Raw genomic sequence first — 27,966 nt, 5'->3', positions numbered from 1 at the left:
ACCTTTTTGTATAAAACACATTGTAAAATAATACAAAAAATACATATTCATTTAATGTTACTTTTTAAAAATTAAATTATTAAATGTAAATTATTTAAGATACACTTTTTAATCAGCTTTTTAAATATAATTTGTCTATAAACAATCAAATTAATTCCTAGAAAACCCTTGTGAAAACACACATACTGTATGTATATATTTTTTTTATTAGAAATGACAAGTATTGATTTATTTATTAATGTTAATGACACCATCAGTGTGGGGGAAAAATGTGTTGGGGGGGGGGTGATAATTGACTGTTTCTTTGATTATTTTTAAAAATATATATTATGTATGATTAGTGTAAGTTCTTACTGTTGTTAAAATAATAAATCAATAATTTACAGTACACCAAATAGTAGCCATGTATTTTTCCTCATACATTTAGTACACTGTACATGGTCGTTCAAAGCAATTAGCAATCCACATCACAGGAAAATCTATTTACACATATCAAAAGTGTTTTGTAATTCTAATAATAATCGTAATAGTTAGTAAAAACTCACTAGCAATTGATAGTAAAAACAGATATTTGAAATATTAATTTGATATAAGTGATATAATACATATAATACTGATATAATACATATAATATAAGGTCAATGGGGCGTCCCCTTCCTTCTCAGTTCCAGGGTGTGGAGACCCTCCTGGCGCCCCAAGGCATGTTGGGTACCCACCTTGTGGGCTGTCTCCGTGGCCGCAATGTCAATGTGGGCGTATTTGGTGGGGCTGTTTCCTATCGTTGACACACAAAAAACACAAAAACCACTCTCAAAAAAGCGCATCATTGCATCTTTAGGGATATCTGAAACCCAAAAAGCCACCATTTCTACGAAAACCTTAACTTTTATAGAAATTATGTTATAATGTTACACAAAAAGTCTTATTTTGAGTCTTAGTACTGTGGAAAAAGTCAGAATTTCCCAATAAGTCACATTTTAAGTCTTAATTGAATGATAATGATGTTAATAGTAGTATGTGATTAACCTGCAAGACAAAATAAAACAAAGATATTATAGTACCATCATTATTTTACAAGCATAACATTACAAGAAAAGAAGAAATCATTTTGTAAAATTAAGAGAAAAGTTGGAAGACTAAAAATAGTACTGGAATACCGTTGGAATTGACCAGGAACTCATAAAAAATTTCATCATTAAATGGAAAAATTCCATTTGACAACAATAACGTAATACGAGAATTAATATGAGAATTTATTACCATAGGAAGATGAATCCATTTTCTATGGTGGGGGTAAAGAAAACCCACACACGCACGGGGAGAACATGCAAACTCACACAGAAATGCACAACAGAGATTCGAACTAAGAATTTCCAGATGTCCTGACTTTGTGTCCAACATGCTAACCGCTAGGCCACCGCGCGGCCCCCCATAGCAACATATTCGGGGAAAACCTTTCTTTACAATGAAACCTTGGTTAGCGTTCACCCTGTTTAGCCTTTTTTTCGGTTAACGGTGAAACTTTACGCCACAATTTTGCGTCTGTTTGCGTGCATTCTTTGGTTAGCGTACAATGTGACGTGTTCTGGTTGTTAACACACTGCACGAGTCCGTCTGAATTGTTAATATACATACAGTATATTATTTTAAATCAGAAAACGTCCTTTCTTGTTAGCATCCTGTTAGCTGGCGAACAAAATGTCAACCGGAACGGGAGGTTAAGCCGTCTGTCTGTGATGTCATCAGCGGTCGACTCTCAAAAATGTTAACAAAAAACAAGTTTTTATAGCTTTATAATTATAGTTTTAAGAAGTGCGCCAGCGAGGATGCACAAGATTGATGGCGCAAGATGGCGCACGCTGTGCTGTGACAGCACGTATTGTACTGATTGATGTGTTTCTCCAGGTTCAATGTGCATGTGTAAAGTGTAAACGTTATATGTGGGCTAAATCGGACTGATCAGCCATGACAACAAGGCTACAGTGACAGTGTGTCCATCTTTTTGTGTGCTTATGTTCTGTCAGCATTGCGGTATGTGGAACAGGTGGAGTTTATGTGCTTTGTTATCATACGTAGAGTCTGCTAGCTTTGGGCCATAACCCACAAGGGTATATCAGTGATGTCATGCAGCCCTTACCATGACCTGTGGTGTTGGTGGTGCACTTACAATAAAGTTGGGACACACACACGCAAAAACCAACTCAACAGTGCAGATACAGTCCATTATCATTTTGGCCATAGAAGAGTCAGAAGACTTCATTACTGTGTGGGTGCCAGTCAAGGGGTTAATAAGCTATCAAAACCTATTTTTGTTTTCCTCGTCCAATTTCCAATACAGTGTTCCCTCGTTTATCACGGGGGACAGGTTCCCAAAATAGCCTGCAATAAGTAGCCAACTTTGTTATAATTATTATATATGATTTAAGGCTTTAAAACCCTTTGCCATACACTTTATACACTTTTCTCAGACAGGCGTTTACATTTTCTCACATTTCTCTCTGTTTAAACACTCTCAAGGGTAAAATTTTGTTTGAATGTTAATGATCAATCTACTAGGTTGGATACAAGAAATTTATTAAGTGACTCACGTGTATTCACTCCTCTGACCGTGACCGTCCTGGTGCCGTTCGACTCTAGCGTTTTTGCATCCTAGTTATAACATATTGCTCCAGTTAGTATTTTCTTCCTTCTTGTCCTACTCCGAGGCTTGACGAATGAACTCCAACCGCTGGACATCGGTGTAAACACGGCGTTTAAAGTGAAGTTGCGAGCGGCGTGGGAGCGATGGATGACAGCTAGTGAACACAGCTTCACTAAGACTGGGAGGCAGCGCCATGCGAGTTTCGCCACGATTTGTGAATGGATGTAAACACCGCGTTTAGAGTGAAGTTGCGAGCGGCGTGGGAGCGATGAATGACAGCTAGCAAACACTAATGGATTGTGGATGCTTGGGCTAACGTGTCTGATGCACTGTTGTTCGAGCTTTCGCAAAAGCCAGCGTCATTTCTGAGGTGCCGCTCGGCAACGAGACTGACTGACAATGACGACAGGGAACCTGGCGTGTTTGATGGAGAAGTTGCCCCGCTGTTCATTTGGGATATAAAAGATGAGGACTTTGAAAAAAATCTGCAACACCGCAAAAGGCAAACCACGATGGAACACTTTGCTTAAACCTAATTATTACATTTTTTTAATTTTTTTTTTAACTAAACCTGAATTGCCTAAAAGTAGACTAAAATGGTTTTATTTGTTTTCGACAAAAAGTAGACATAAATATGACATATTTAGGGCCACAATGGGGGGAAAAAAATCAGAGATTTTGAGAATAAAGTCAGAAATTTACCAGAAAAAAGTCTTACATTTACAAGAAAAATATCGTAATATTACCTTTGCCCAAAGCCAAAGGTCACATGAATCTCCCATTTTCATAGCTGTCTCAGGCAATGCATGGTAAGACGGAGGATTACAATAATTTGAGATTTTGAGAATAAAGCTGTAAATTTATGAGAAAAAACTTGTAATATTATGAGAATAAAGTCGTAAATTTACGAGAATAAAGACGTACATTTGTGAGAAAAAACTCGTAACTTTAGGTTACAGGCATTGCCTGAGAAAGCTATGAAAAGGGGGGTCTTATTTGACCTTTGGCCTTGGGCATGTGGAGGGGGCGGGGTAAGGAAGGTGGAAGTGAGACGGGCTAGCCGTGCTAATCTAAATGCTTAACTGCTCTGTTTGCGCTCAACTGCTCTGTTTTGCTGCCACGTTATGAATAAAAGCTTGCCTGGAGCAAGAGAAAAGTTTCCTTCCTTCCTGAAGAAGTATATGCTCTATTTTCCCTCTTTCCCACTTTATTCTTGTAAATTGACAACTTTATTCTCGTAATATTATTAACTTTTTTCTCGTACATTTACCACCTTATACAAAAAAAGTAGTAATATTACAAGAATAAAGTCCTAAATTTCAGAGAAAAAAAGTCGTAAATATACGACTTTATTCTCATAAAATTCCGACTTTTTTGTGTGTAAATGTATGACTTATCTTATTAATTAATTAATTTCCGAAAAACCGCGATAGAGTGAGGGAGCGATGTTCCAGCCGTGATGTAGTGAGGGACGACTGCAGTACCTTTTCCAACAATAGTAACATTTTTATGAGAAAATAGTCGGAATGTTTAGAGCGTTTAGAAAATCCACCTGCATAAGATGGTGACTGTTATGTTATGACTGATGATGTTATTCTCATAGCACTACCGTTTTTTTTAATTGACATATGCACTCCTGATCAAAATCTCAAGACCAGTTGCATTTTGCACAATTGAATCTTAATGAGGTTTTAAGTAGAGCTACGATATGCAAAAGCAAGAAGGGGGAGTGAGACAAAAAACACTTTGAAAATGTAATTTAATGGAATCAACAATTAAACTGAAATAAGATGTTTATCAGCTGATCAAAAGTTTAAGACCACAGGCTATAAAAGCCAAAATCTGCTCAAATTGTCATTTTCTGTCAGGCATTCACACTGTCATGCCCTCCTGATGACTAAAGCTAAAAGCTTTCTCTTTTTGAACGTGGTCGGATTGTGGAGCTGCATAAGCAAGGCCTCTTGTAGCGTGCCATTGCTGCTGAGGTTGGGTGCAGTAAATCAGTCATTCTACATTTTTTTGAAAGATCCTGAGCATTATGGAACAAAAAAGTCAAGTGGTAGACCCAAAAAAAAATCACACCTGCACTGAGCCGGAGGATGCGATTGGCTGTCCATCAAGACACAGGGCGGTGTTCCACCCACATTAAGACCCTTACTGGTGCCGACTGCAGCACAATAACCATCAGACGGCATGCGGGGAAAAGGTTTAAAAAACAAAAAAGGAATTCAAAGACCTGGTCTACTTCAACGCCACAAAACTGCCCGTTTAGACTTTGCCAGGGAGCATCAAACATGGGACATTGGAAGGTGGAAAAAAGTTTTATTCTCTGATGAGAAAAAATGTTACCTTGACGGTCCAGATGGCTTCCAAGGTTACTGGCATGACAAGGAGATCCCACCTGAGATGTTTTCTACCCGGCACAGTGGAGGGGGGTCCATCATGATCTGGGGTGCTTTTTCATTCAGTGGAACACTGGAGCTTCAAGTGGTGCAGGGTCGTCAAACGGTGGTGGCTTACGTGCAGATGTTGCAGCGGGCATCCCTCATGACTGAGGGCCCTCGTCTGTGTGGTAACAGCTGGGTTCTTCAACAGGACAACGCTGCAGTTCACAATGCTAGCTTGACCAAGGACTTCTTCAGGGAGAATAACATCACTCTTTTGGACCATCCTGCATGTTCCCCTCATTTAAATCCCATAGAGAACATTTGGGATGGATGACAAGGGAAGTTTATAAAAATGGCCATCAGTTCCAGACAGTTGATGCCCTTGGTGAAGCCATCTTCTCCACTTGGAGCAATGTTCCCACTAGCCTCCTGGAAACACTCGCATCAAGCATGCCCAAAGCCATTTTTGAAGTGATGAACAAGAACGGTGGAGCTACTCATTACTGAGTCCTACTGAGAACATTTTTTGTTCTGGTTTGGAGAGTCTGGTTTGTCTCACTCCCCCTTCTTGTTTTTGCATATTGTAGCTCTACTTAAAACCTTATTAAGATAAAAATCTGCAAAATGCAAATTCTAGCAATTTTTCAACTGGTCTCAAGATTTTGATCAGGAGTGTATTGTTTCAAACACAATCCTAATCAAACTGTGACCTTGCAGAAGTACCTTTTTTGTCCCATGATGAGATCTTAAGTAATATTACAGACCCACAAAGTGTGAACGTAGACTGAATTAAAACAACAAACTCTATGTTCTGCTCACAAAAAAATCGTTTAACACACCTCTTAAGCTCACGGTGCAACACGAGAACACAGCGAGTGCCGCATTTTCGTTAAATCCTTACTCGGTGCAGACCTTCGGGTGCTGTGTTCTTGCAGCTCCAGTTCCATGTAGTTGAGCTGCTTCTTGGATGTCGGACTCACTGGAATATTGACGTACGTCACGGAGTCACCGCGAGGCCTTTCGGCTAGCAGCGCCTCCGGTGGGAACGCCGCCGTTGTTCCTGCAAGAGAAACGGCTCGAAAAAGTCAGCATCATGCAGCGTTACACTTCTAATAACCCTGGGGCTAACTGCTACTATTAACGGTACGACTAACGTCACAATGGATGACGACTAAGTGGTGCTATACGCACTGTATTTTGCAGTGAAAATGCAATGTTTTAACATACATTAAAGTGTTTATGTAGTGTTGCTGTTTTATGCATTTTTAAAATACTTTGTGCACAGAACACAAGCCGCAGTTTTATTAGCATCACTTTCAAATTTTGTGGCAATGTAGCAGTACTAGAAATCTCAATATGGGCCAATTTTGAGAAAGTAATGAAGTCCCCCCCCCCCATGCCCCCAGTGCTAAAATCGTTAGGAACTACTTTTTTCGTTGTGGACAACATGAATATGTGGTGTTATAAACAGTATACAATGGAACCTTGGTTAGCGTCATTAAGTCGTTCCAGACGGTCCGACTCTAACCGAAATGGACCTTAACCTAATCAAAAAAAGTGATGTCAATCCAATTAATCTGTTCCAGAAAGCCAAAAATGTTAATGAAAAATATGTTTTTATAGTTTTACAATTATAGTTTTACGTGCAAAAAACTATTGCAAATGCAAATGATGAATGAAAGGGATAAATGAAACATTTAAGGTTACTTTTACCTTCACTTAATACTGATTGAAGACTGTTGTAACCTTAAATGTTTCATTTATCCCTTTCATTCATCATTTGCATTTGCAATAGCTTTTTGCACGTAAAACTATAATTGTAAAACTATAAAAACATATTTTTCATTAACATTTTTGGCTTTCTGGAAGGGATAAATGAAACATTTAAGGTTACAACAGTCTTCAATCAGTCTCACGTGAAGGTAAAAGTAACCTTAAATGTTCATGTATCCCTTTCATTCATCATTTATATGTATTTAGAATTGTTTTATCCATGTAAAACTAAAAAAAAAAAGTGTTTTACATATGTGCTAACATTTGTGAGAGTCAACCGCTGATAACATCATAGGCGTGCGACGAAAAGTAGCTGACTTCTGGTTCCGGTTTCCATTTTGTCAGCTAGCTAATAGGAAGCTCACCAGGAAGAACGTTTTGTGATAAAAATACATTGAAAACACAGTTGGACTCACGCAGTGTAATATTAACATGACAAGATGTGCGCCATATTGCACGCAAACCACAGAATGCACACAAAAAGAGGTGTACATTTTCGACGTTAACCAAAAAGCACGCTAACTTGGTTGGACGATAACTGAGGTTGCACTGTATTTTGCAATTAAAACGCAATATTTTGACATATAGCTTGTTCAAAGTGGTTATGTACTTTTGCTGTACAGTCGTCCCTTGCTACATCCTGGTTCAAACATCGCTCCCTCACTCTATCGCGGTTTTCGAAAATTAATTAATGAATAAATGATCGCTGCTTTGTGGTTGACTATGGCCTCGTCAAAAAATATTGAAAGACCCCTGGGCATTTCTGTGTGGAGTTTGCATGTTCTCCCCGTGTGCGTGTGGGTTTTCTCCGGGTACTCCGGCTTCCTCCCACATTCCAAAAACATGCAGGTGAGGTTAATTGGCGACTCTTAATTGTCCATAGGTATGAATGTGAGTGTGAATGGTTGTTTGTCTATATGTGCCCTGCCATTGGCTGGCGACCAGTCCAGGGTGTACCCCGCCTGTCGCCCAAAGTCAGCTGGGATAGGCTCCAGCATGTCCCCGCGACCCTAATGAGGATGAAGCGGTATAGAAAATGGATGGATGGATGGAAGTCATATGTAGTATTCTGATCACTAGGTGTCAGTAATGTTTCATTGATGAAACATGACATGACATTGCATGACATTACCTTAACACTGCATGTCAACCATAGTATGTCCGACATCTATCCATTTTCTGTGCCGCTTATTCTCACTAGTGTCGCGGGGGTGTGCTGGAGCCTATGCCAGCTGACTTCAGGCGAGAGGCGGGGTACACCCTGGACTGGTTGCCAGCCAATGGCAGGGCACATATAGGCAAACAACCATTCACACTCACATTCATACCCATGGTCAGAGTTGCCAGTTAACCTAACATGTATGTTTTTGGAATGTGGGAGGAGTACACGGAGACAACCCACCCATGCACCGGGAAAACATGCAAAGTCCACACATAGATGCCCAAGCGGAGAGTCGAACACAGATCTTCCAGATCTCCTGACTGTGTGGGCACCGTGCGGCCGTATGTCCGACATGATAGTGTTGGAATTCTGTGTGGAAGTGGTACGTTTTTGGCTTCATGCTTTGTCCTTCTTCCCGGTTTGAAACACTTTAAGTTTAGAATCAGTAAATTGGAAAGGCTAACTCATTAGCTCGGTAGCTTGCTATGCTAGCGGCAGTCGTCTTATGTCCCTGGCGTGATCCCGTAGCTTGTGAAATATGGTGTAAACAAAGAATAAAAGGAGTGTAAAGCAGACTATAGTGGTGTTGTTTAATGTCTACAGGACTCTTAATAATGGTTAAAAAAAAAAAAGAAATGTATTTAGAAACTCATAAACAGGTTTTCTATGCTCTAACTATGAAAATATTACGTTTATTATTATTGATTCCTACTTTGCGGAAATTCACTTATCACAGTCGGGTCTGGAACCAATAAACCGCAATGAACGAGGCACGACTTTATTATGTATTTTTTAAATATTTCGGGAAATTGTGCACAAAATACCAGTCGCAGGTCTATTGATATCACATTCAAATTTGGCGTGTTTGTAACAGGACTTGACGCCCGTGCTAAGATTTAAGTTCTATTACAGTCACTCAAAAGGCGGACACAACTGTGACCTGTGTTCTGCTTACAAAAAATATCGGCCTGAAAGATGAGCTGTTCCGCCTTGTGGCAGTCAGGGCCGCACTGAGTGCTACTTTTTGACTTCCTTTTTGCTGTTAGCAACCTTCAAACTAGTCGTTTCACTTACCTTCCGATTCTTGTAGCAACCTTTGCGGACCACAGTTGACCATCAGCTTGTACTTATTTTTTTTGTCCGCCTGCAAGACAAAGCAGTCTGATGCTTACAGGAAATTTCACTGTTTTCACAGAGAGATCTCGAGTATTCTTACAAACATGCAAAATATAAACGCGAACCGACTAAAATTGTGACTGGTGTTCTTTGACAAAAAATTGTCCAACATGTCTGTGAATATTGTCATTCATCTACAGTAGGTCATTGTATTCTCAGTGCATTGACTCGATCGCAACTGGACTGTTCAGGTTGTTTTAGAAGACGTTTTGCCTCTCATCTGAGCAGCATGAAGGTGATACCACCCAGATGCCCATCGGTGGCTGGCAGAGGCCAACTAAGGACCGTCATTTGACACTGGACGTGCTTCCTCCTTTAGAGGATGAATACACTGGATCTTGCACCGAGTTCTCAGACTAGAGCTGTCCTATCTAGTCTGATTAGTGTTAGTCCCACCTAGTCTTTGAACATGAACTGATGAAACCTGCTCGGATAAGAGAGAACAGTCCAGTTGCAATCAATTCAATGCCCTGAGAAGTAAATTTGCCAAACTTGCAGACACCTCATTTTTTGTCCAAGTTGAGCGCTCACATTGCTACAAACATGCTAAATTTTAACACGATCCAACTAAAACTGTTGCTTGTGTTGCCACCAGGGTGGGGCATGGAGTCTCGGGCATCGATGGGAACCAGGACTAACATTACGATTCTCCCGGGATGCAAAGGAGGGTGCACGATCAACATGATTAATGGTCACACATTCATGGTGTAGAAATAATAGAGTACCCGTCTTTGATGCGCTACGTCGGACTTCCTCTGAGCAATCAGAATCAGGGAAGTCAAACAATAAATGATGTCTGTCTCATGCCAATATAACCCAGGACGGCAGCTGATGTGGAAGTTGGTTGTAAATAAAAGACGGGGGCTACGGCTAGGCAAGTTTATCATTTGCACAGTCCGTCTCTGTTAGCAACAGTCAAGGGACCTTCTCAACTCACATAGAACACGTCCGGCCTTCAAAATATGAGCGCTTTGGACTATATCCTGTTTACCTGTCTTAAAAAAATATAAAAATAAATAACAAAAGTATACTATGTACTTAAAAAGTAAACATATTTTGTGTATTCCTGTAATAGACACTTTGTAACATTTCTATTCAACTTGAATGGTTTGATACTTATAGACTTGTTGAAAATTCATAGTAACATTGATAAAATTTATATTAAACAATTCATTGAGAAGCTGAGACATTTCATCCAAAGAGAACTCTGGTTAGCACCCTCCTTTAAACCATGTAAACTTTTATGACCTGCCTTTTAAAAGCATCGGAATCGAGAATTGTTAGGAACCGGAATTGAAACGAGGAAATTGACATCGGAACTGTAATCATTCAAATTCAAACAAAGACCAACTCTAGTTTGTACGTTCAAAAAATTGCATAACTTCTTCAAACTTGAAGATGGAGATACCTCAGAGTTTCTCTCCATGATTTCGTAAGCAGGATTAGCTCTCTGATGCTCCTCTCTTAGATTAGGCCTTTTGTCTGGTGAGAGGGAAGAAATGTACCAGTTATGATGAATGTCGTAATCGTCAATTAATTATGAACTCAACAAAGGAAGGAGACAGTACTGCTACAAAATGAATTTTGTAAGTGTCGCATCCAACACGATTGACCCACAGCGAAAACAACAAAGGAAAAGATAAGAAAATGGAGGAAGGAGGAAAAAACAGTCCAAGGTCCAGTTGGAGAAGACAGCAGAGGACCTTACCTTCACTGTTTGTCTGACCATTCATGTCTTCATCTGGAACTTGACCGCCGCCTGCAATCTGGGGCACCTTTTTAACATCATCTTCATCTGGACTTTCCTTCATTTGCAGCCCTGTTAGAAAACTTTGCAGTTCGCCGAAAATGTTACTCCTGCGCCTTAATACCGGAGGCCGGCCCCTTGGCGGTGGGTGGCAGCATGCCCCTCGGCACTTTGAGCAGGTTTCGTAAATGATTGTCGATGCACGGTTGTCAGATGGTGGGGTTTTGGGGTCTAATGGTGTAGGGGTCATGACTTCGTACAAGCTCCATCGGTTGGGTTTCCATTCCTTGGGGTGGCGCAGAAGCTCAGTGAAGAGGCTAGCTCGTTTCTCTCGCCCCTTTTTGGGAGGCGGCGGTGGTGATACCTTACTTGGCTGCCTGTCCGAACTGCGTGTTGATAATTTGTCAACATTCCAATCTGCTGGATGGGGACATATCACATTGGGCAGACCCGGAAAAGCCTTCATTGCGACTTTTCGGCATTGAATCCCACATGGGCGGTGGACACAGATCATGCAATTACACATCCATGCAGGAATAAATGCATGCAGTGTTGCATTATATATGTTTCAGGTTATTGTTGCACCCTACCTGGTAAAGCAGGTAATGTTGCCCCACTTGCAGAGTTGACCATGGGGGGCGGTGTCCCCTGTGAAAGGTTAAAATACATACCATTAAAACCTGACAGCTTCTTTCTGAAACACCATAAGGACGAATGATAAAAATGTATGGAATGCTGTGGACAGAGAAATAAGGAAAAGCGCCCATGATTTTTGTGTTCATTGGAAATTGTAGTACACCAACCTTACCTGAAATCCACCGCATGTTGCGCAAATGGTCACTATTGTTTTGGATGTAAGAGAGCTGCACATGTTACAGGACTCCGTGCCATCCCCATTGGGCGCCCCCTTCTTGCTGCTCTCCTCTAAAGACTCGTGTGAGCACACTGGCGGTATTTTTGAGCTTGACCCCTTTAAAGACGCTATCAGGGGACTTGCTGGAACTAAACTTTGGTGATCAGTGTCCACCGTCCGCTCACCTTCCCCCTGGAGCAGATTCTTTGGGGTGTCGTACAGATACCTGAGGGATGTGGGTACCTTGTACTGGAGTTCTAGGCCTTTAGGGCAACAACAAGGACTCAGGTCTTGAGCCAAGCGAGGTGGCAGGCTAAAAACTGAACCAAAGTCTTCACTAATGTCCAGACTTCCAGTGTATGAGGAGAAACTTCCGGAATAGGAGGAATGGCTTGCAGTGGCGATACCGCTATCAGAGGAGCTCTGGCGACCGATTTCCTGCAGCTGTCTTGGGGCTGTGGCACCCGGATTGTGGCCGACGCCCTGGTTGGCGGACAGCTTCTCTGCGCTCGCCCCTTTCGAGTGGTTGTCCAGTAGGTTAGCAGTTGGAGGTTCGCTCCAAATGGCCAAACGGCTTGAAATGCTGCAGTCTGATTGGCTGGTGTCCGAGGCGTCGGATGAACCCGATATGCTGTGGTCGTCACCGGTGACCGCGGAGTACACTGCGAAAACGTAATACAATATAAGGTCTTTAGTAATAGAATTAGTATAGATTAGTAGATAGAAACACAGCATATAACGTACCCGTGCTGTTCCGATTCGAGAGCATGCTGAGTCGCTTCTCCAGTTCCTGTGTCTCATGGTTCAACCTTTCTTCTGAGTTGGTCTGACTGGTGCTGGGATCTGTCAACGAGAGCAGAAATCAAACTAAGGGTGGGGAAAAAAGTAGGGATGCTCCGATCACGTTTTTTTGCTGCCGATTCCAATACTAATCATCCATGAGTGAGATCGGCCGATATCGACACCGACCACATGGATTAACTGTACATTTTTCATTTTATTTATGATAAGTGGTATTGGCCAGGGCCGCCGTTAGACAATTCCACGGGCCCCTGGCATATAGGTAATCATTTAAAAAATTAACTTTTGGGCGGATTAACTTTTTCCTTGCCTTCGTTCGTGTGAAACGATTTTCGTACAATTTGACACAAACCTAAACTTAATTTGATGCATGTTTTGGAGTACGGTAATACGAATACATGGGAAATATATAGTTCAATAATTTATTTTTGAGTTCAAGATAACAAAATTTGCGGCAGACTATTCGGGCCACATTGAAAAAAAATCAGAGATTTCGAGAATAAAGTCGTAAATTTTGGAGAATAAAGAATTTACGAGAAGAAAAGTTGTAAATTTACGAGAATAAAATCCTAATATTACGTGTCGGAGGGAAAACGGAGCATAGCTCTTCAGGAAGGAAGGAAACTTTGCTTATGCTTCAGGCAAGCTTTTTCTTTATGATGTAGCAGCAGCCAAACAGAGCAGTTGAGCACAAACAGATTAGCATGTGTAGCCCTTCTCACTTCCGCCTTGCTTATCCCGCCCCCTCCACATGCCCGAGGCCCGAGGTCACATAAGTCCCCCGTTCCTAGCTGTCTCAGGCAATGCCTGTAACAAAGTTTTTTCTTGTAAATTTACAACTTTATTCTCATACAATCTCAGAATATTTTAATACTCCGTTGTAACAGGCATTGCCTGAGACAGCTATGAAAAAGGAGGGGGATTTACTTGACCTTTGGCCTCGGGCAAGGTAATATTATGACTTATTTTGTCATAAATTTACAACTTTTTTTCCTCTTAAAATTCCAACTTTAGTCTCAGATTTTTTTTCATTGTGGCCCTAATACTTAGTCGTAAAAAAAAAAACAGAATAAAATAATCAAAGTAAATATCTTTATGAAATAGAAATGTGTCCTGCTCAACTTAAAAAAGAATAAACTGAGTGTTGCAGGGGTCCAACTTTCATCACTATTAGAGCTGTCAACTATTTGTGTTTTATTCACGACTGGCAACATTTCAATTGTACACTACTTTATTCACCAAGCGCATCTCCGCTCAAACAGTGTAGCCATCGTCTTTATGCTTTTTTGTGCTCATTTGTCATTATATAAAAGGCACAAATTCCGAATTGAACAGTTCTAATAAAAACCTACTAAGAGTTGAAGTAAATATTCTTTGACCCTTTGTGAGCTTCAGCTTCAAAATCAGCTGGCGAGCTAGCAGACCCCTGTGATGGTATCACCATCATAAGGCTGGACACGCTATGTGTTTATTAAATAACAGCTAGGCAAAGTGTGCCAAGGAAAATGCAAGAAAAGTTGAACACCAATAGGTTTGAAAAGGGAGTGATCAAACACGCTCGCATGGGTTGGCGTAGCCTGCGTCAAACTGTCAAACTGTCAAACTGAAACCAGTGAGGTTTTACAGACTAGTTTTGATTATCGCGACAATACGAGACAAAGTGTGTTCCTTGTTGGCTCAAAACAGGTACTGGCAACCTTACGTGACACAGCAAACATGCACATTCATGTCATGTTTGTGTTGTCATGACATGAATTGTCATCGGTGATCAGCATTTATTGGCATAACACCACCGATACTAATCGGTGGCTGATGGATCAGAGCATCCCTAATGAAGAGCTGTATTTTTGTTTGTTGCTAGCCAGCTAGCTACTTTCTGGTTCATGGAATAGGTCATCCAACATTAGGATCCTACCCTCCACGTCAGCGATGGTAATTCGATCAACAAACAAAATAAAAGATGACCTGCTGATGAAGATAACTGAAATGCATATGCAGAAACACTGCACTGAAAGCACGGATGGAGGAAAAGAGAGATCTAAAACAAGAAACCTGGTATATTACGACGATTATACAGTAGACAACCCTACAATGTAAATAATCCGTTCCAAGAACGTTTACGTGATAGGGTTTTTACGTTATACGAAGCGTAAAACACATGTAAATAGCCTAATCCGTTCCAAGATCTTCCCAAACTCACCCCTTTGGCCCTTCAAAATATTCAAAGTCCACCAAATATGGTGGGAAAGTATAAGAAAACGTTAGCATAAACATAGTAGAGTAACATTCCAATATAAAATAAGGTAATAAATACGATTACTGTAAATGAATAAAACTGAAAAACAAAAACAATCAACTAGTTTAAGGGCGACTACGAAGAGGAAGGAGGTTGAAGGGAGAAGCCTGTCTCTCACACAAACTCAATACGCGCTGTATAAGTCAGCCAATGAGATGAGAGCATAGGCGGTGCCCCGATAATCAGCCAATGAGAGCGTGAAGCGTCAGAAGGCGTCACCAAGTGTACTCTGTTAGTCATGGAAAGTGTTACCCCTCACTCTGTCGCGTGAGCTATTGAAATCGAATTTCTGAACTTGCACCGACTTGACGCTTTACGTTATATGGAATTTCTTCTGTAATACGATGCAGAAACTTTACATAAATTCTTTACGTTCAGTGGAATTTACATAAAAGTACGTTATGCGAGGTACTACTGTACTGTATGAGGTCGGGGGTTCAGAGTTGAGTTTCAGCTTGCCGTGCATTTTGGCCGTAACAGCTCTTTTTTTTTTTTTATTAGGGATGAAGCCTGTTGCTCCGGCGATCAAGTCTTGGTGCTTGTGTGTCTCACCAAACATTACAGTAACATGACTGACACCTAGTGACTGGTGTAGAATACTACATATCGTCACAACATCTTTGAATGTGTTCTATGAGTGCCTTATATGTACAGGTATATTGTGTATTTTCATTCATTTAGCCATTTCTGTGCTTGAAAATGCTACATTTTGGCAAAAAATCCGCAATATGTGCTTAAATATGTATATTTTTGACTTATAATAGGCCCTATTCAACGACACCAAGCATGGACTCAAACACGTCTCCTGATGTAACACCCCATGAATCAATTCTGCTTGGGCAGCTTCTGGGTTACGAAGGAATTATTATGCTTTTGGGGAAAATATGCACTCTAAAGTCACAAGAACTTGGGAATTTGAAGCGCTGTTGTGCCTGACGTCCCCGATTTTACGAGACTTCAACTCGGCAAGCGTCAGAGGATTAACTCCGTGATTATGTTTTGTGGGAACACAAACTCAAAATGCCGCCTACCCGGCAGCCTCTCAGGGATTAAGTCACATGCAGCAGAGGGCCCACATGCTGGTCAATTTAAAATGAATAAAAACCAGGACATTTTCAGCACTTTCAAAAAAACAAAAAAACCCAGAACATTTCCTGGGAAAACAGGATGTTTGCTCACCCCTGTATGTTAGCTAGCAGGCTACCTCCTGGTTTATGGACAAGGACATAAAATGGATGTAAAATGCAGTATTTCTGGTGGGAAGACAGCATTTCTTTAACAAAAGTGAATAAATCATAAAGGGTCGTATTTTTGTCCGCTCAACGGTATGTTAGCTAGCTGGTGACTTCTTGGTTCGAATGGAACAGGGGTGTCCCGACTTTTTCCACCACAGGCCGCATACTGAAAAATCAAAGGATGTGGGGCCACTTGCCTTTTTTTATTTTTTATTTTTTTTAAACCAACCCATGTTGATATGCAGAGACGTTTTTTTATATTAAAAAAAAACAGCCTTCATCTCAGCTTTGTGTTGACAAAGCATATTCTTACTATGAACTTTTTCTCTTTATATTGCACTTTTTGCTGTTTTTAAAAGGTTTTTATATATTTTTGAACAATTCTTTTTGTAATTGTTTTTCTCGTAATATTACGGATTTATTCTCAGAATATTTTGACTTTATTATTGTCATATTATAACTTTTTCCCAACCCAATTTTCCTGTAACTTTATTCTTTCTTTTGTTTGTTTCTCATACTACAACTTTTCTCTTAATATTATGACTTTACGCTGGTTATTATTTTTTCTTTATTCTTGTAAAATGACTGCTCTCTTTTTGTTTTTGCAGTTTTTAGTAAAATTTTCTTGTTAATTATATTTTTAGAATGTGCCAAGAGCCAATAAAAAAAAAAAAAAAACAGCTGCGGGCCGTCAACGGGGAAAAGAGACATTTTCTCTCACACACGTGAAAGCGGCATATTTTTATTTTGCAGGCTACTTCCTGGTTCATAGAAAATGATGTAGGGAAATTATTCTGAAAAAAATACCTCAAACAAAAGTGGAAAAAAATTGCGATGCTGCATTACGTATTTTTGTTTGTATGTTTAATAGCTAGCAGGTGACTTCCTGGTTCATTGGAAATGATGTAAAACGGACAGGGAGCGTTGAGGCCAAAAAGACAATTTCCCAAACAAAAGTGAAAAAATTGTGTTTGTTGGCTATCAAGTGACTTCTATGTTCACCTAGAACAGGGGTGGCCATTATGTCGATCGCGAGCTACGGCTGATTGCAAAAGCCACAACCAATGAAATGCTTTGCTGGGACGAAAAGCTTTATGGGACGAAGTTAAAATACATATTTTTTTTATTTTTAAACTTGTATTGGTACTTGTATTTTTCTTAGCTACCTTTTGAGTGTTGAGTTGCTGTGTGATGATTTTAGCCTTCTATCTATGCCTTCTATAATGACCTCCTGCCATTTCTGATGGGTTGACAATCTCATCATGAGTTTTATCATAACTCATAATTGGCTCACGTGAAATAAAGAGCTAGCTGGTACGCCATTTTATGACGTGTACACGTGCGGATTATAGTCCGGTGCGGTAGAAATCTCTTTTTCTCTTTACAATTAGTGGGTGCGTCTAACAAAACTTTTCTAACAAAACTTACCAAAAAGATCAGATTTGTATTTGACAGACACGTGATTACATATACTGCAAGTTTTTACAACTTTATATACATTTTTCGTCATCCCAAACAACCTAGCAATGGCGCCCTATGCAAACATGGATATTGCCCTAAGTATTAACTATCAAGTTACAGCGTTTTGTGTCAAACCTCTTACAGCATATTCTCTTGATAGGGAATGCCCCACATGCTAACCGCTAACCTTGACAGGCAATCAATACACACAATGTAGATTGAATTAGCACAAAAACACCTTGTGTTTACGACATGGCCATGTGAGCCAGCAACGTCCTTGGAGAGGCTAGCGTAAAGGGTCACGCGCTATTAATAGCGCGACAAGCAGAGCCGATACACAACCATTGGATTCAATATTTTAGCTGGAGGAGCCTTGTGCCACCTTATATTTGATTTGAATTTACATTCATTGATTTACACTTTATATTACCTTATTTTGTTAGTATTTCTTGACATACATATTATGTGCTATACAGTATTGTTTCTTACTGCAATACTATTTGTACTACAATCACACTACCTATAGTTTATCTTTCTTCCCAACATATTTTAAATCTAATACAGAGCGTTTGATGTAATTAATTAATTCATCATTATATTATAATTATTTGACGAATACATTTTAATTTTATTTATTCATTAATATAAAATAGTTATTACAAATTTACCTAAAATATATTTTTTTGTTAATTATGGTTTTCGTGTCATTTTCTATCAACAATGAAAAAGAAACTGTTAGTATAAAGAAACATTACTTGAAATAATATCAAGGAAGTTTTATTATTATTTTTATTTCATTTAATGCAATTTTGTGGTAACACATATGTACTGTAGTAGCTATACTGTATATTTTAGTACAAGTACAAGGTAGTTTTATAAAAAAAAACAAAAAACTAAATAGAAATAGTCATTTAAATCTGTGTCCTTTATTATTTATAGTAGTAATAATACTAGTAACAAGTGTTGTTTAATTGTGTTTTTCAGTATTTTTATAATCAAACTATCATAAAAAACAAACTACATTTTAATTAAAGGGAACATGCATTTAAAAATACTTTTAAAAAATCATGAAAACTAACTAAGTTAATTTAATTACATTTTTATCAGTCCGCATGTGTAAATATTCAAATATATATAATTCACGCCAAGCATGATGAAAAACAACAAATAAATTAAAAAGTGTACAATGGCATGTCTAATCTGGGGACTCGGGGGTGGTGTTGGAATGCTTGCGGATGGTGTTACAGAAATACCTCTGGTGATTTAGGAGGCTTTTGTCTGTGCGGACCCTCACTTCTATTTATTCTTTGACAATAATAAGACCATCCGAGCAAGCCCCCACGGGGGTAGTTGGGTGCCTCCTCAGCCACCCACTCACTGACCAAACACTTTTCCTGTGATGTTGGTGTTGGAAAAATGGGGGAGGTGTTGAAAGTGGACAGCATGCGAGGTGATATTTGTCGAAATAATAATAAAAATAAAGCCAAGCTATGAAGTAATGACAGTGGAACCTTGGTTAGCGTCATGTATTTGTTCCAGAAGGTCCGACTCTAACTGAAACGGACATTAACCAAAGCCAAAAATGTTAACACAAAACATGTTTTTATACTTTTGCAATTATAGTTTGACATGCAGAAAACAATTGGAAATGCATATAAATACATATACATATAAAGCTTCGCTGAAGACGTGATTTTTGACGGGACTGAAAACAGGAAGGTGGTAGTGGTTGATCTCGCTGCCACATTGTCTTTGGGAACAGTCACGTCTTCAATGAAAGCATAAGTACGGTAACCTTAAATGTTCATTTATCCCTTTCATTCCTCGTTGACATGCATTTAGAATTGTTTTATGCATGTAAAACTAGAAAACGTGTTTTGTATCAACATTGATTACATCATAGACGGGCGACGTAACGTCAGCTTCCGGTTGCCATTTTGTTCGCTAGTTAATAGGACGCTAACCAACGTTCCCTCTAAGCTGCGCACGTGCACAATCGCGTTCTCATCGCACAGAGGATCCTTCTTATGAAGATATTTTTCGTTCTTTTTTCTAATGACAAGCTAAAGACCTTATTTCCATTTTTCTTCAACAACAGATTAAGAATATTTGTTTTTAAATTAAGAATAAAACCGGTTTCTAAACTTTCTAAATTTAAGAATGGGCTCAGATAGAAAATAAATGTCATGATTTGCTGATTTCGGACCAATGTGAAGGCTGCACAGCAAATTTCAAAGAGCGTACGAAGATTTCTTAAATTAAATCTAGCCATGGAATCTGTGTAAATGTATAAAATTGTTCAACTTGATTCGAGAAAATATTACTCTCTATTTTTGTAGTTCCTAAATGTAAAAATGTACATTTACATGCAAATAATGCATTAAAGACATTTTGATAGTGTTTATAACAATAGGTTTTCCTAAATGAAGTGAATTGTAGATATAATCACACTTTATTCTTTTTAAATAAAAAAAAGTTCCATGTGTTGTGTATTACTGCCGGATTCGCTGTGACAATTATGACACCTTCTTGCGAATTGAATGTCATATTGGTGAATGTATTACAGAACTTACCGTACTTCCCGAACGCACACGTATGTAAACCGCACCCACTAAATTTAAAGAGAAAAAAGATTTGTACATACAGGGGTGTGAAAAAGTGTTTGCACCCTTCATGATTTATTTCTTTTGCATGTTCGTCACACTTAAATGTTTCAGATCATCAAACAAATGTAAATATTAGTCAATGACAGCACAACTGAACACAAAATGCAGTTTTTAAATGAATCTTTTTATTATTAAAGGAGAAAAAAATCCAAACCTACATGGCCCTGTGTGAGAGTTGGCCCCCTGTTAAACCATAGCTGAGATCAATTGAGATCTATCAGTCTGGAAAAGGTTATAAAGCATTGGAACAGTGATGAACCTTGCCCGGAGTGGTCGGCCATCCAAAATGGCCCCAAGAGTGAAGCAACAACTCATCCAAGAGGTCACAAAAGACCCCACAACAACATGCAAAGAACTGCAGACCTCACTTGCCTCAGTTAAGGTCAGTGTTGATGACTCCACCATAAGAAAGACACTGGGCAAAATCTACCTGTATGGCAGAGTTCCAAGACCAAAACTGCTGAACAAAAAAAAACCCCATTAAGGTTCATCTCAATCTTGATGAAAATATTCTGTGGTCTGACGAGACAAAAGTTAAGCTTTTTGGAAGGTGTGTATCACAATTTTCATCTGGCGTAAGTAACACTCCATTTTAGAAAAAAAAAACTGCATACCAACAGTAAAATATGGTGGTGGTAGTGTGATGGTCTGGGGCTGTTTGGCTGCTTCAGGACCTGTAAGACTTGCTGTGATAAATGGAACCATGAATTCTGCTCTCTACCAAAAAATCCTGAAGGAGAATGTCTGGTTGGTGACCTCAAGCTGAAACCAATTTGGGTTCTGCAGCAGGACAATGATCCAAAACACACCAGCTAGTCCACCTCTGAATGGCTGAAGAAAAACCAAATGAAGACTTTGGAGTGGTCTAGTCAAAGTCCTGACCTGAATCCTATTGAGGTGCTGTGGCATGACCTTAAAAAGGCGCTTCATGCTGGAAAAGCCTCCAATGTGGCTGAATGACAACAATTCTGCAAAGATGAGTGGGCCAAAATTCCTCCACAGCGCTGGAAGAGACTCATTGCAAGTTATCACAAACGCTTGATTGCAGCTGTTGCTGCTAAGGGGGGCCCAACCAGTTATTAGCTTTAGGGGGCAATCACTTTTTCACACAGGACCATCCATGTAGGTTTGGATTTGGTTGAATTTAATGTTTCATTCATGTGTTGTCATTGAATCATATTTAAATTTGTTTGATGATCTGAAACATTGACGTGTGACAAACATGCAAAAAAATAAGAAATCAAGGAAGGGGGGCAAACACTTTTTCACACGACCGTACAGGTACATAGGCTGCACTGGCAGGATGCACAGAGTGTAGAAGAATGCAAGGTAACATAGAATAAATTCAATTAGAAGATTGCAATATATTGTCATATTTTATTTTTCTATGGTACTTCTTAAAAGTCATGTTAAAATCTTGTCTCGTAGAGCCAATCTTATGTATCGCATTGTCTCGTCTCGTGAACTCAGTGCCTTGTGACACCGCATTTAATATGTAATATTATTATAAAAATAATGTCATTTTAGGAGCATAGACTTGAAATATTAAAGTCGTAATGTTATAAGAACCAAACAAAGCACGTTATAATTTTTTAAAATTTTGGTTGGTTTGGTTGGTTTGATACTCATAAAAGGCTTTTTCACAAAGCTGAGATGCAACATTTTCTAGTGTAACTTCTGCTTACAAAATATCAAAAGGCCCTTACATCCTCTCATTTTTCACTGTGTGGCCCTCGCAGGAAAAAGTATGGCTTTCAAATTATTAAATTACATTATTCACTCAACACTTTTGGGGGAAGATGGACCTTCAAAGTCGGCAAAAACATCGGTTCAAAGCAAACGTTCCCGTTTGCTCTTTTGTCCGTATGTTAGCAAGGCTGCTTCCTGGGTCATGGCGGAAGACCTGAGTCAAAGGCCGCAAAGTCATTTCTCTACCAAAAGGGGAAAAAAATCCTCCACACTGAATTTGTACAACATTTTTTAATTCAACCAGAATTTTCAGGGAAAAGAAGTCGGAAGTAAACTTTTGTAGTTCGAATGCCTTCATGTCTGATGTGACACGAGACCTTTGTGTACCGAAAATAAAATCTAGTAGGTTTGTTTCCTCGTCTGCATGTAAGATAGCATAACAACGCTAGACAAAAAATCTTAAGCAGGAGGACTCAAAGCTGTAAGGTAGCGAGGGAGGACTGTTGTAACGGTTCAAAATGGTCACAATTTGACCACAATTTTCATTATATCCTATGAGAAAAACTCCATAGTTCAAACAAACAATGTTCTAGAACAGGGGTCCCCAACCACGGGGCCGCGGCTCGGTATTGAGGTGCAATGATTAAACAAAAACACTTAAAAACAATCAATTTGGAAATAACTACATCAAATTTTATGTAAATACACATCAATTTTGGAACTATGGGCCATTATTTATTTGAAAAATAAAGTAAAAAGTACTAAGTTACAAATCCCATAGTTTTTGCATGTATATGTTGTTTGTCGTGAGCGGCGACCCGTCCCACTTTGTTCGACGGTCCTTTCACTTTCTATTCATAGATGCTTGAGCTTGATTTAAGGCCTCCACTCCAATTGCCACAGAGGATTAGCCAATTATGTATAAAGCAGCTGCCAGTCCATCCTCGGCCAAGAATGGTTAGATTCTAGGAAGTCTGGCGTCCGAAAAGCGGATTGTGTGTAACGGCTGGTACTGACCTGGCAGAACTGGCCTAAGCCCAAACGGACCCCTGGTGGGGGAGATTCCTCGCACGATGCGGTCAAACAGGAAGCTGATCTGCTCGCTCTCGGATGACGTGAGCAGGAAAACACCAGACCCTGTGGGGAAAAAACGGAGATGTAAAACATCAAAAACAACAAAATGTTACGACAACAGGCTGGCCTCCAATGAGGCTTTAGAGATGAAAGGTCGACCCCCTGACCCGACCTCCCTGTGACGACATGACCTGCTGTGCCTGAGACCACCCATGTCAAGGGGTGGTCTACTCAGTCACATTCCCGACACTTAAAAGTTCAAAGATCAGCGGCATTGTCAGCACGGCACCACTCAGAAGTGACAATAGATTCTACCTGCCACACTACCCAATATTATGGCAAATAAACACTCTTGTATTATACGTTTTGACAATGTGAATTAAATTGTAATTATTTATCAGAGTCTGCGCAAAAGCTCAATTTTTTTCTGATTTATTTGCTAATGTGGAGGAATGCTCAGTACTTTTATCAAAAGCCAATATTGTCTGGCACGTCATTACACATATCGATAGTAATTGATACCGATTGGCAGCAGCATTAAAAAGAACACGACACTAACGTCAAACGTTTCATATTTTCAAATTAATGTGGGTTAAACAATGTTTAGCCTTGCATGCAGTTAAAAATGTTTAAAAGTGCAATGCGTCAAATCTTGCAATGCAATTAAATTCAACTTTCATGCAATAATCCTCCGCTATTTTTAGCACTATATTTCATCTTTTTACATTTTACCATCAACCTTGCTTAAATCCTTTCTACACGTGTACAACAGTTAAAAAATAAAAATGCCACCCGGTTGCTAGGGGCGGTTCTCTTACAGAAACCGCAGCGTGTTCCTCCCTCAAACACAAATCCATTGGGTACGGGCCCGTATCTGCGTAGATCCGGAAGGTTCCAGTGGCCGAAGACGACAGGGGGGACGTCTCGGACGAGGGCCAGCAAGTTGTTGCACAGGTGAAGGGTCGCTGGTCCGCTTTCTAACTTGGTCCCCGCGAGGACTCCGACGTTGAACATGTGAACTGGCGACACAGAAAATCTTTATTGTCTCGCTGTGTACCTACAAAATGTCAACCAGCCGCACCCCTAACTCAGCTCTCAGGGTTCAACACAAAGCTGTAACGCACCACGGTTAGGTGAGGTGACACTTCTGACACAAAGTAGTGGACACAACACACGAAGACATTCCACTGGACTGCCGCCACCTGCTATTAGTGGCACCTCTTAGTTTGTCTTACGTAATATACTATATAACGCTCCTCTATAGTAGGCACAGTGCTATACATGCTCTCTCTGATGACAACTCCAAAACCTGGCCTAGGAAGGTCCAAATTTACGACTAGTCAGGAGACACACTCCTGTCAACTCCCAAAGTTGGTCGAGAAAGGTGTGACACAGCTACCAATCCACAGGCGCGCCCTTGTTAACTCCCAAAATCAGTTGGTACACTACTCAAGGAAGGTCTGAAATCAGCTAGTAAACTACAGTTAAACTCCCAAACTTGGTCTAGGAAGGTCTGATTGTGACTAGCCAGCTGGAACGCTCATGTCAACTCCCAAACTTAGTCAGCAAAGGTCTGAAATCAGCTGGTACACTTCTGTTAACTCCCCAATCTGGTCTAGAAAGGCCCCCATTTACGACTAGTCAGGAGGTACACTCCTGTCGACTCCAAAACCGGTGCTACCAATCTGCAAGTGCGCCCTTGTCAATGCCCAAAATCAGCTAGAAAGTTCTGAAACGTATGACTACTCAGTTGTTACATGCCTGTCAACTCATAAACATTATCTAGAAAAGTCTGTACCTGCAACTAATAAGCTGGAATGCTCCTGTCAAATCCAAAACTCGGTCAAGGAAGGTCTGAAATCAGCTAGTATACTACTGTCGACTCCTAAACTTGGTCTAGAAAGGTCTGATCCTGACTAGTCAGCTGGAATGCTCATGTCAACCCCAAAACTTAGTCAGTGCTGGTCTGAAATCATTTGTAACACTGCTGTCAACTCCCAAACCAAGCTTAGAAAAGTCTTAAACCCGCTGGTATGTTCCCGCCAACTCCCAAACCTAGTGTAGAAAAGTATTAAAACCTGTTCTAGAAAGGTCCAAACTTACAACTAGTCAGGAGTTACACTTCTGTCAACTGCCAAACATGGTCTAGAAAGGTCCGACTCTGCAATTAATCAGCAGGTACACTTGTATTGACTCGAAACCCTGATCAACAAATGTCCAAAAGTCCTAACCACAATTTGTCCTCACCTTCTCCCAGGCTGTAACGCAGACGCACCTCCCACGCCTGCAGGGCGTCCTTACTGTCGAAGCCCAGCAGCACCGCCTGGTTGAGGCAGAGAATAGCTAGCGTGAAGGCCACGTCCTCATAGCACTGTCCTGTTTCCAGGCCGCAGATGTCCTCCAGGGTGACGGCGGCGCGCTCCTTGTTGCCCTCGGCTTTGTCGGACTTGTCTTTGAAAACCAGCAAGACTAAGCAATCTGGAGGAGTCCAAAGAGTTCATGTGAGTATTGCCCTCAATGTCAATTTACAAGTGTGTGTGCGTGTGTGCGTGTGTCCTAACTCTGATGCTCAAAAACGACAGCTGTGACAACATGGACATACTTACAAGGGTTTTGTTTGTCTCAAAACTTTTGTCTAAATACTGTTATGTCGGTCGTCAAGCAGAACCATCACGCTCATAACTAATGTTGATTTTTACTCAAGATTTTAACGTGCCTGTAAATATTTTAACATGATCTAACTTTGTAATTCATTATAGGCCGAGTGGTTAGCATGTTGGCCACACAGTCAGGAGATCGGGAAGACCCGGGTTCGAATCTCCATTGGGCATTTCTGTGTAGAGTTTGCATGTTCTCCGGTTTCCTCCCACATTCCAAAAACATGCATGTTAGGTTACTTGGCTACTCTAAATTGTCCATAGGTATGAATGTGAGTGTGAATGGTTGTTTGTCTATATGTGCCCTGCCATTGGCTGACCACCAGTCCAGGGTGTACCCTCTTTCTAACTAGTGATACATAATCAAGACTTTTTATCACAAACTTAAAGTATATTTAAAAACTCACAATTTGGTTATTTATGAATGCATGACATGCACTGTTGCACCCAATACGTGTAGTTATGTAGCGTGCTAGCATTGCTAGTATGCTAACATTAGCATGTTAGCATTTGTAATCACTCTCATAGGTATACACTTACACAGAGAGTGTGATCATGCGAGGTGTTGGCACGCTAACTGCTAGCCTGCTAACATTGTTAACATCGGCATGTTAGTATTTTGGACATTTTAGTAGTTATTAACCTTACTTAGACATTTAGTGCTATCATGCTAGGTGTAAGCATCTATAACTACTTTTTTTTTAGCATCTATAACTACTTTCACAGGTATGAACGTATATAGCCATTGTTATTATGCTAGGCTAAGATTAGCATGGTATCCTACCATTGTTAACATGCCAATATTAGCATGTTAGCATTTTAGCAATTTTGTCAGGTGTTAACCCACAGACACTAGTGTTATCATGCGAGGTGTTAGCATGCTAACAGTTACCATGCTAGCATTGTAAACATGCTACCGTTTCCATGTTAGCATTTTATTTCGGTCCGCTGTCAGCTCATCATTGCACTGCATTCACATGCAATTTCTCCTGAAAATTGCACATTTCTAGTTGTTAATCTTATTATTATAGTTAATAAAGTATGTTAATATTATTCCAACTAATAAGTATTACTGTCTCAATCTGGTGTTATTGCTATTGTGGACTCTATGGTTGTCATTGACATTTGTTGATGTAGTTCTGTTGTTGTTGTTGTTGTCTCGCTTTGTCTTGTCCTCATACTCCCACCTCGTACTCCTTTTCTCTTCTTCTCTATCCACTCCTGCTCCGGTCTGGCCACTCCAAATACGCATCGCAATAAAACATCAAATAAAGTCAAATACAAACTCTGTAACAGGAGAAGAGTATCTTACGCATTTCCCTGGCATATAATTCTTTCTCCATCAACAATACTATTTGCCCTGTTGGCTGGATAGGACAGGTTAAGAATATGTACAGCATAAATACTGTATGTACGTGTAGTTAAAAGTGGCACAAATTTTGCAAAAACACTAACCAATTACATGGAATGAGTTTTTGACGTAAACCTCTAATTAAAAAGCCATTCTGGTTGGTCACATTTGCATGACATGCACTGTAGCAACTAATATGCATAAATAAAGGCACCCAACAAACACTAACTTTCTAATTAGTTAAATACAATTATGACTTTTTAGCAAAAAGTTCTAATTGAAAACATATTTAGGTTTCATGGCATGTGCTGTAGCAACCAACATGCGTAGTTTAAAGGCGCACAATGTGTGTCCAAGCTAACTCTCAGACTAGTTACATGCAAGTATGACGATGGCAAATAAATACTGTAAATAAAAGAACACATTTTGGTCATTTAAGATTGCATGGCATGGACTGTTACTAACACGTGTCGATTAAAAGGTGCAAAAATTGCACTATGACACTAACTTCTAGCTAATCGTGTGTAATTATCAGCATTTATTGCAAACCTCTCATTTAAAAACACATTTAGGTTGGTTAAATTTGTGTGACATGCACAGTTCCAACTCATATGAATTGTCTAAAAGGTGCACAATTTGCCCAACTGACATTTTAGCTATAATCGAAAACATTCTGGTCGCCTCAGGTTGCATGACATGCGCCATCGCATCTAACATGCGCAGGATTTGATCTTACCTGCTACAGGCGACGGCTTGCGAAGGACGAGCCACCTAGTTTTCCACTGTGGAACAACAACAACAAAAACTGTTAAGGTTAGCTTCAACTTACTTTTACTTTTTTTTTTAATTTTATTTCCGAATGAATGAAAAGACCTTTTTCCCGTCTCTGAGTCTGGCGTATCCCTCCACGACAACTGATTCCGTCATCTTCAGTCATGGTTCCTGACAGCTGCAAGAGTGGGCTGCCCGAATGAGGGTCACTTTCAAAATAGCTCCA

The 27,966-nt window shown here is 39.9% G+C and overlaps 1 protein-coding gene and 1 long non-coding RNA gene across 5 annotated transcripts in view; one reads left to right on the top strand and one right to left on the bottom strand.

Moving 5' to 3' along the window:
- LOC129168562 (uncharacterized) overlaps window positions 1-27,966 on the top strand; it is a 96,655-nt gene that overhangs the window by 9,598 nt on the left and 59,091 nt on the right. For both annotated transcript variants that reach the window (XR_008566278.1, XR_008566279.1), the window contains exon 2: window positions 25,219-25,462. This is a non-coding gene — a long non-coding RNA (uncharacterized LOC129168562). The remainder of the gene's footprint in view (window positions 1-25,218; window positions 25,463-27,966) is intronic.
- LOC129168558 (protein Dok-7-like) lies at window positions 488-27,966 on the bottom strand. Of its 3 annotated transcripts, none has more exons than XM_054754007.1 (12): window positions 27,843-27,966; window positions 27,706-27,751; window positions 25,209-25,439; window positions 23,780-23,980; window positions 22,905-23,024; window positions 12,484-12,582; window positions 11,695-12,401; window positions 11,477-11,534; window positions 10,548-10,621; window positions 9,038-9,107; window positions 5,930-6,088; window positions 488-775 (listed from the first exon to the last, which is right to left on the bottom strand). In XM_054754007.1, exons 1-12 carry the CDS (start codon window positions 27,894-27,896, stop codon window positions 639-641), a joined length of 1,956 nt encoding a protein of 651 aa, XP_054609982.1. In that variant the 5' UTR covers window positions 27,897-27,966; the 3' UTR covers window positions 488-638. The 3 variants fall into 3 exon arrangements, with proteins under 3 accessions (XP_054609982.1, XP_054609984.1, XP_054609983.1); XM_054754009.1 differs by having other exon boundaries at window positions 5,941-6,088; XM_054754008.1 differs by having other exon boundaries at window positions 641-775; window positions 5,868-6,088.

Source organism: Dunckerocampus dactyliophorus, chromosome 15 (genome assembly GCF_027744805.1).
Source record: "Dunckerocampus dactyliophorus isolate RoL2022-P2 chromosome 15, RoL_Ddac_1.1, whole genome shotgun sequence".
Lineage (NCBI taxonomy): Eukaryota > Metazoa > Chordata > Actinopteri > Syngnathiformes > Syngnathidae > Dunckerocampus > Dunckerocampus dactyliophorus.
Note: the sequence above shows the minus strand (reverse complement) of the source record. Positions and strands in the feature narration are given on the sequence as shown.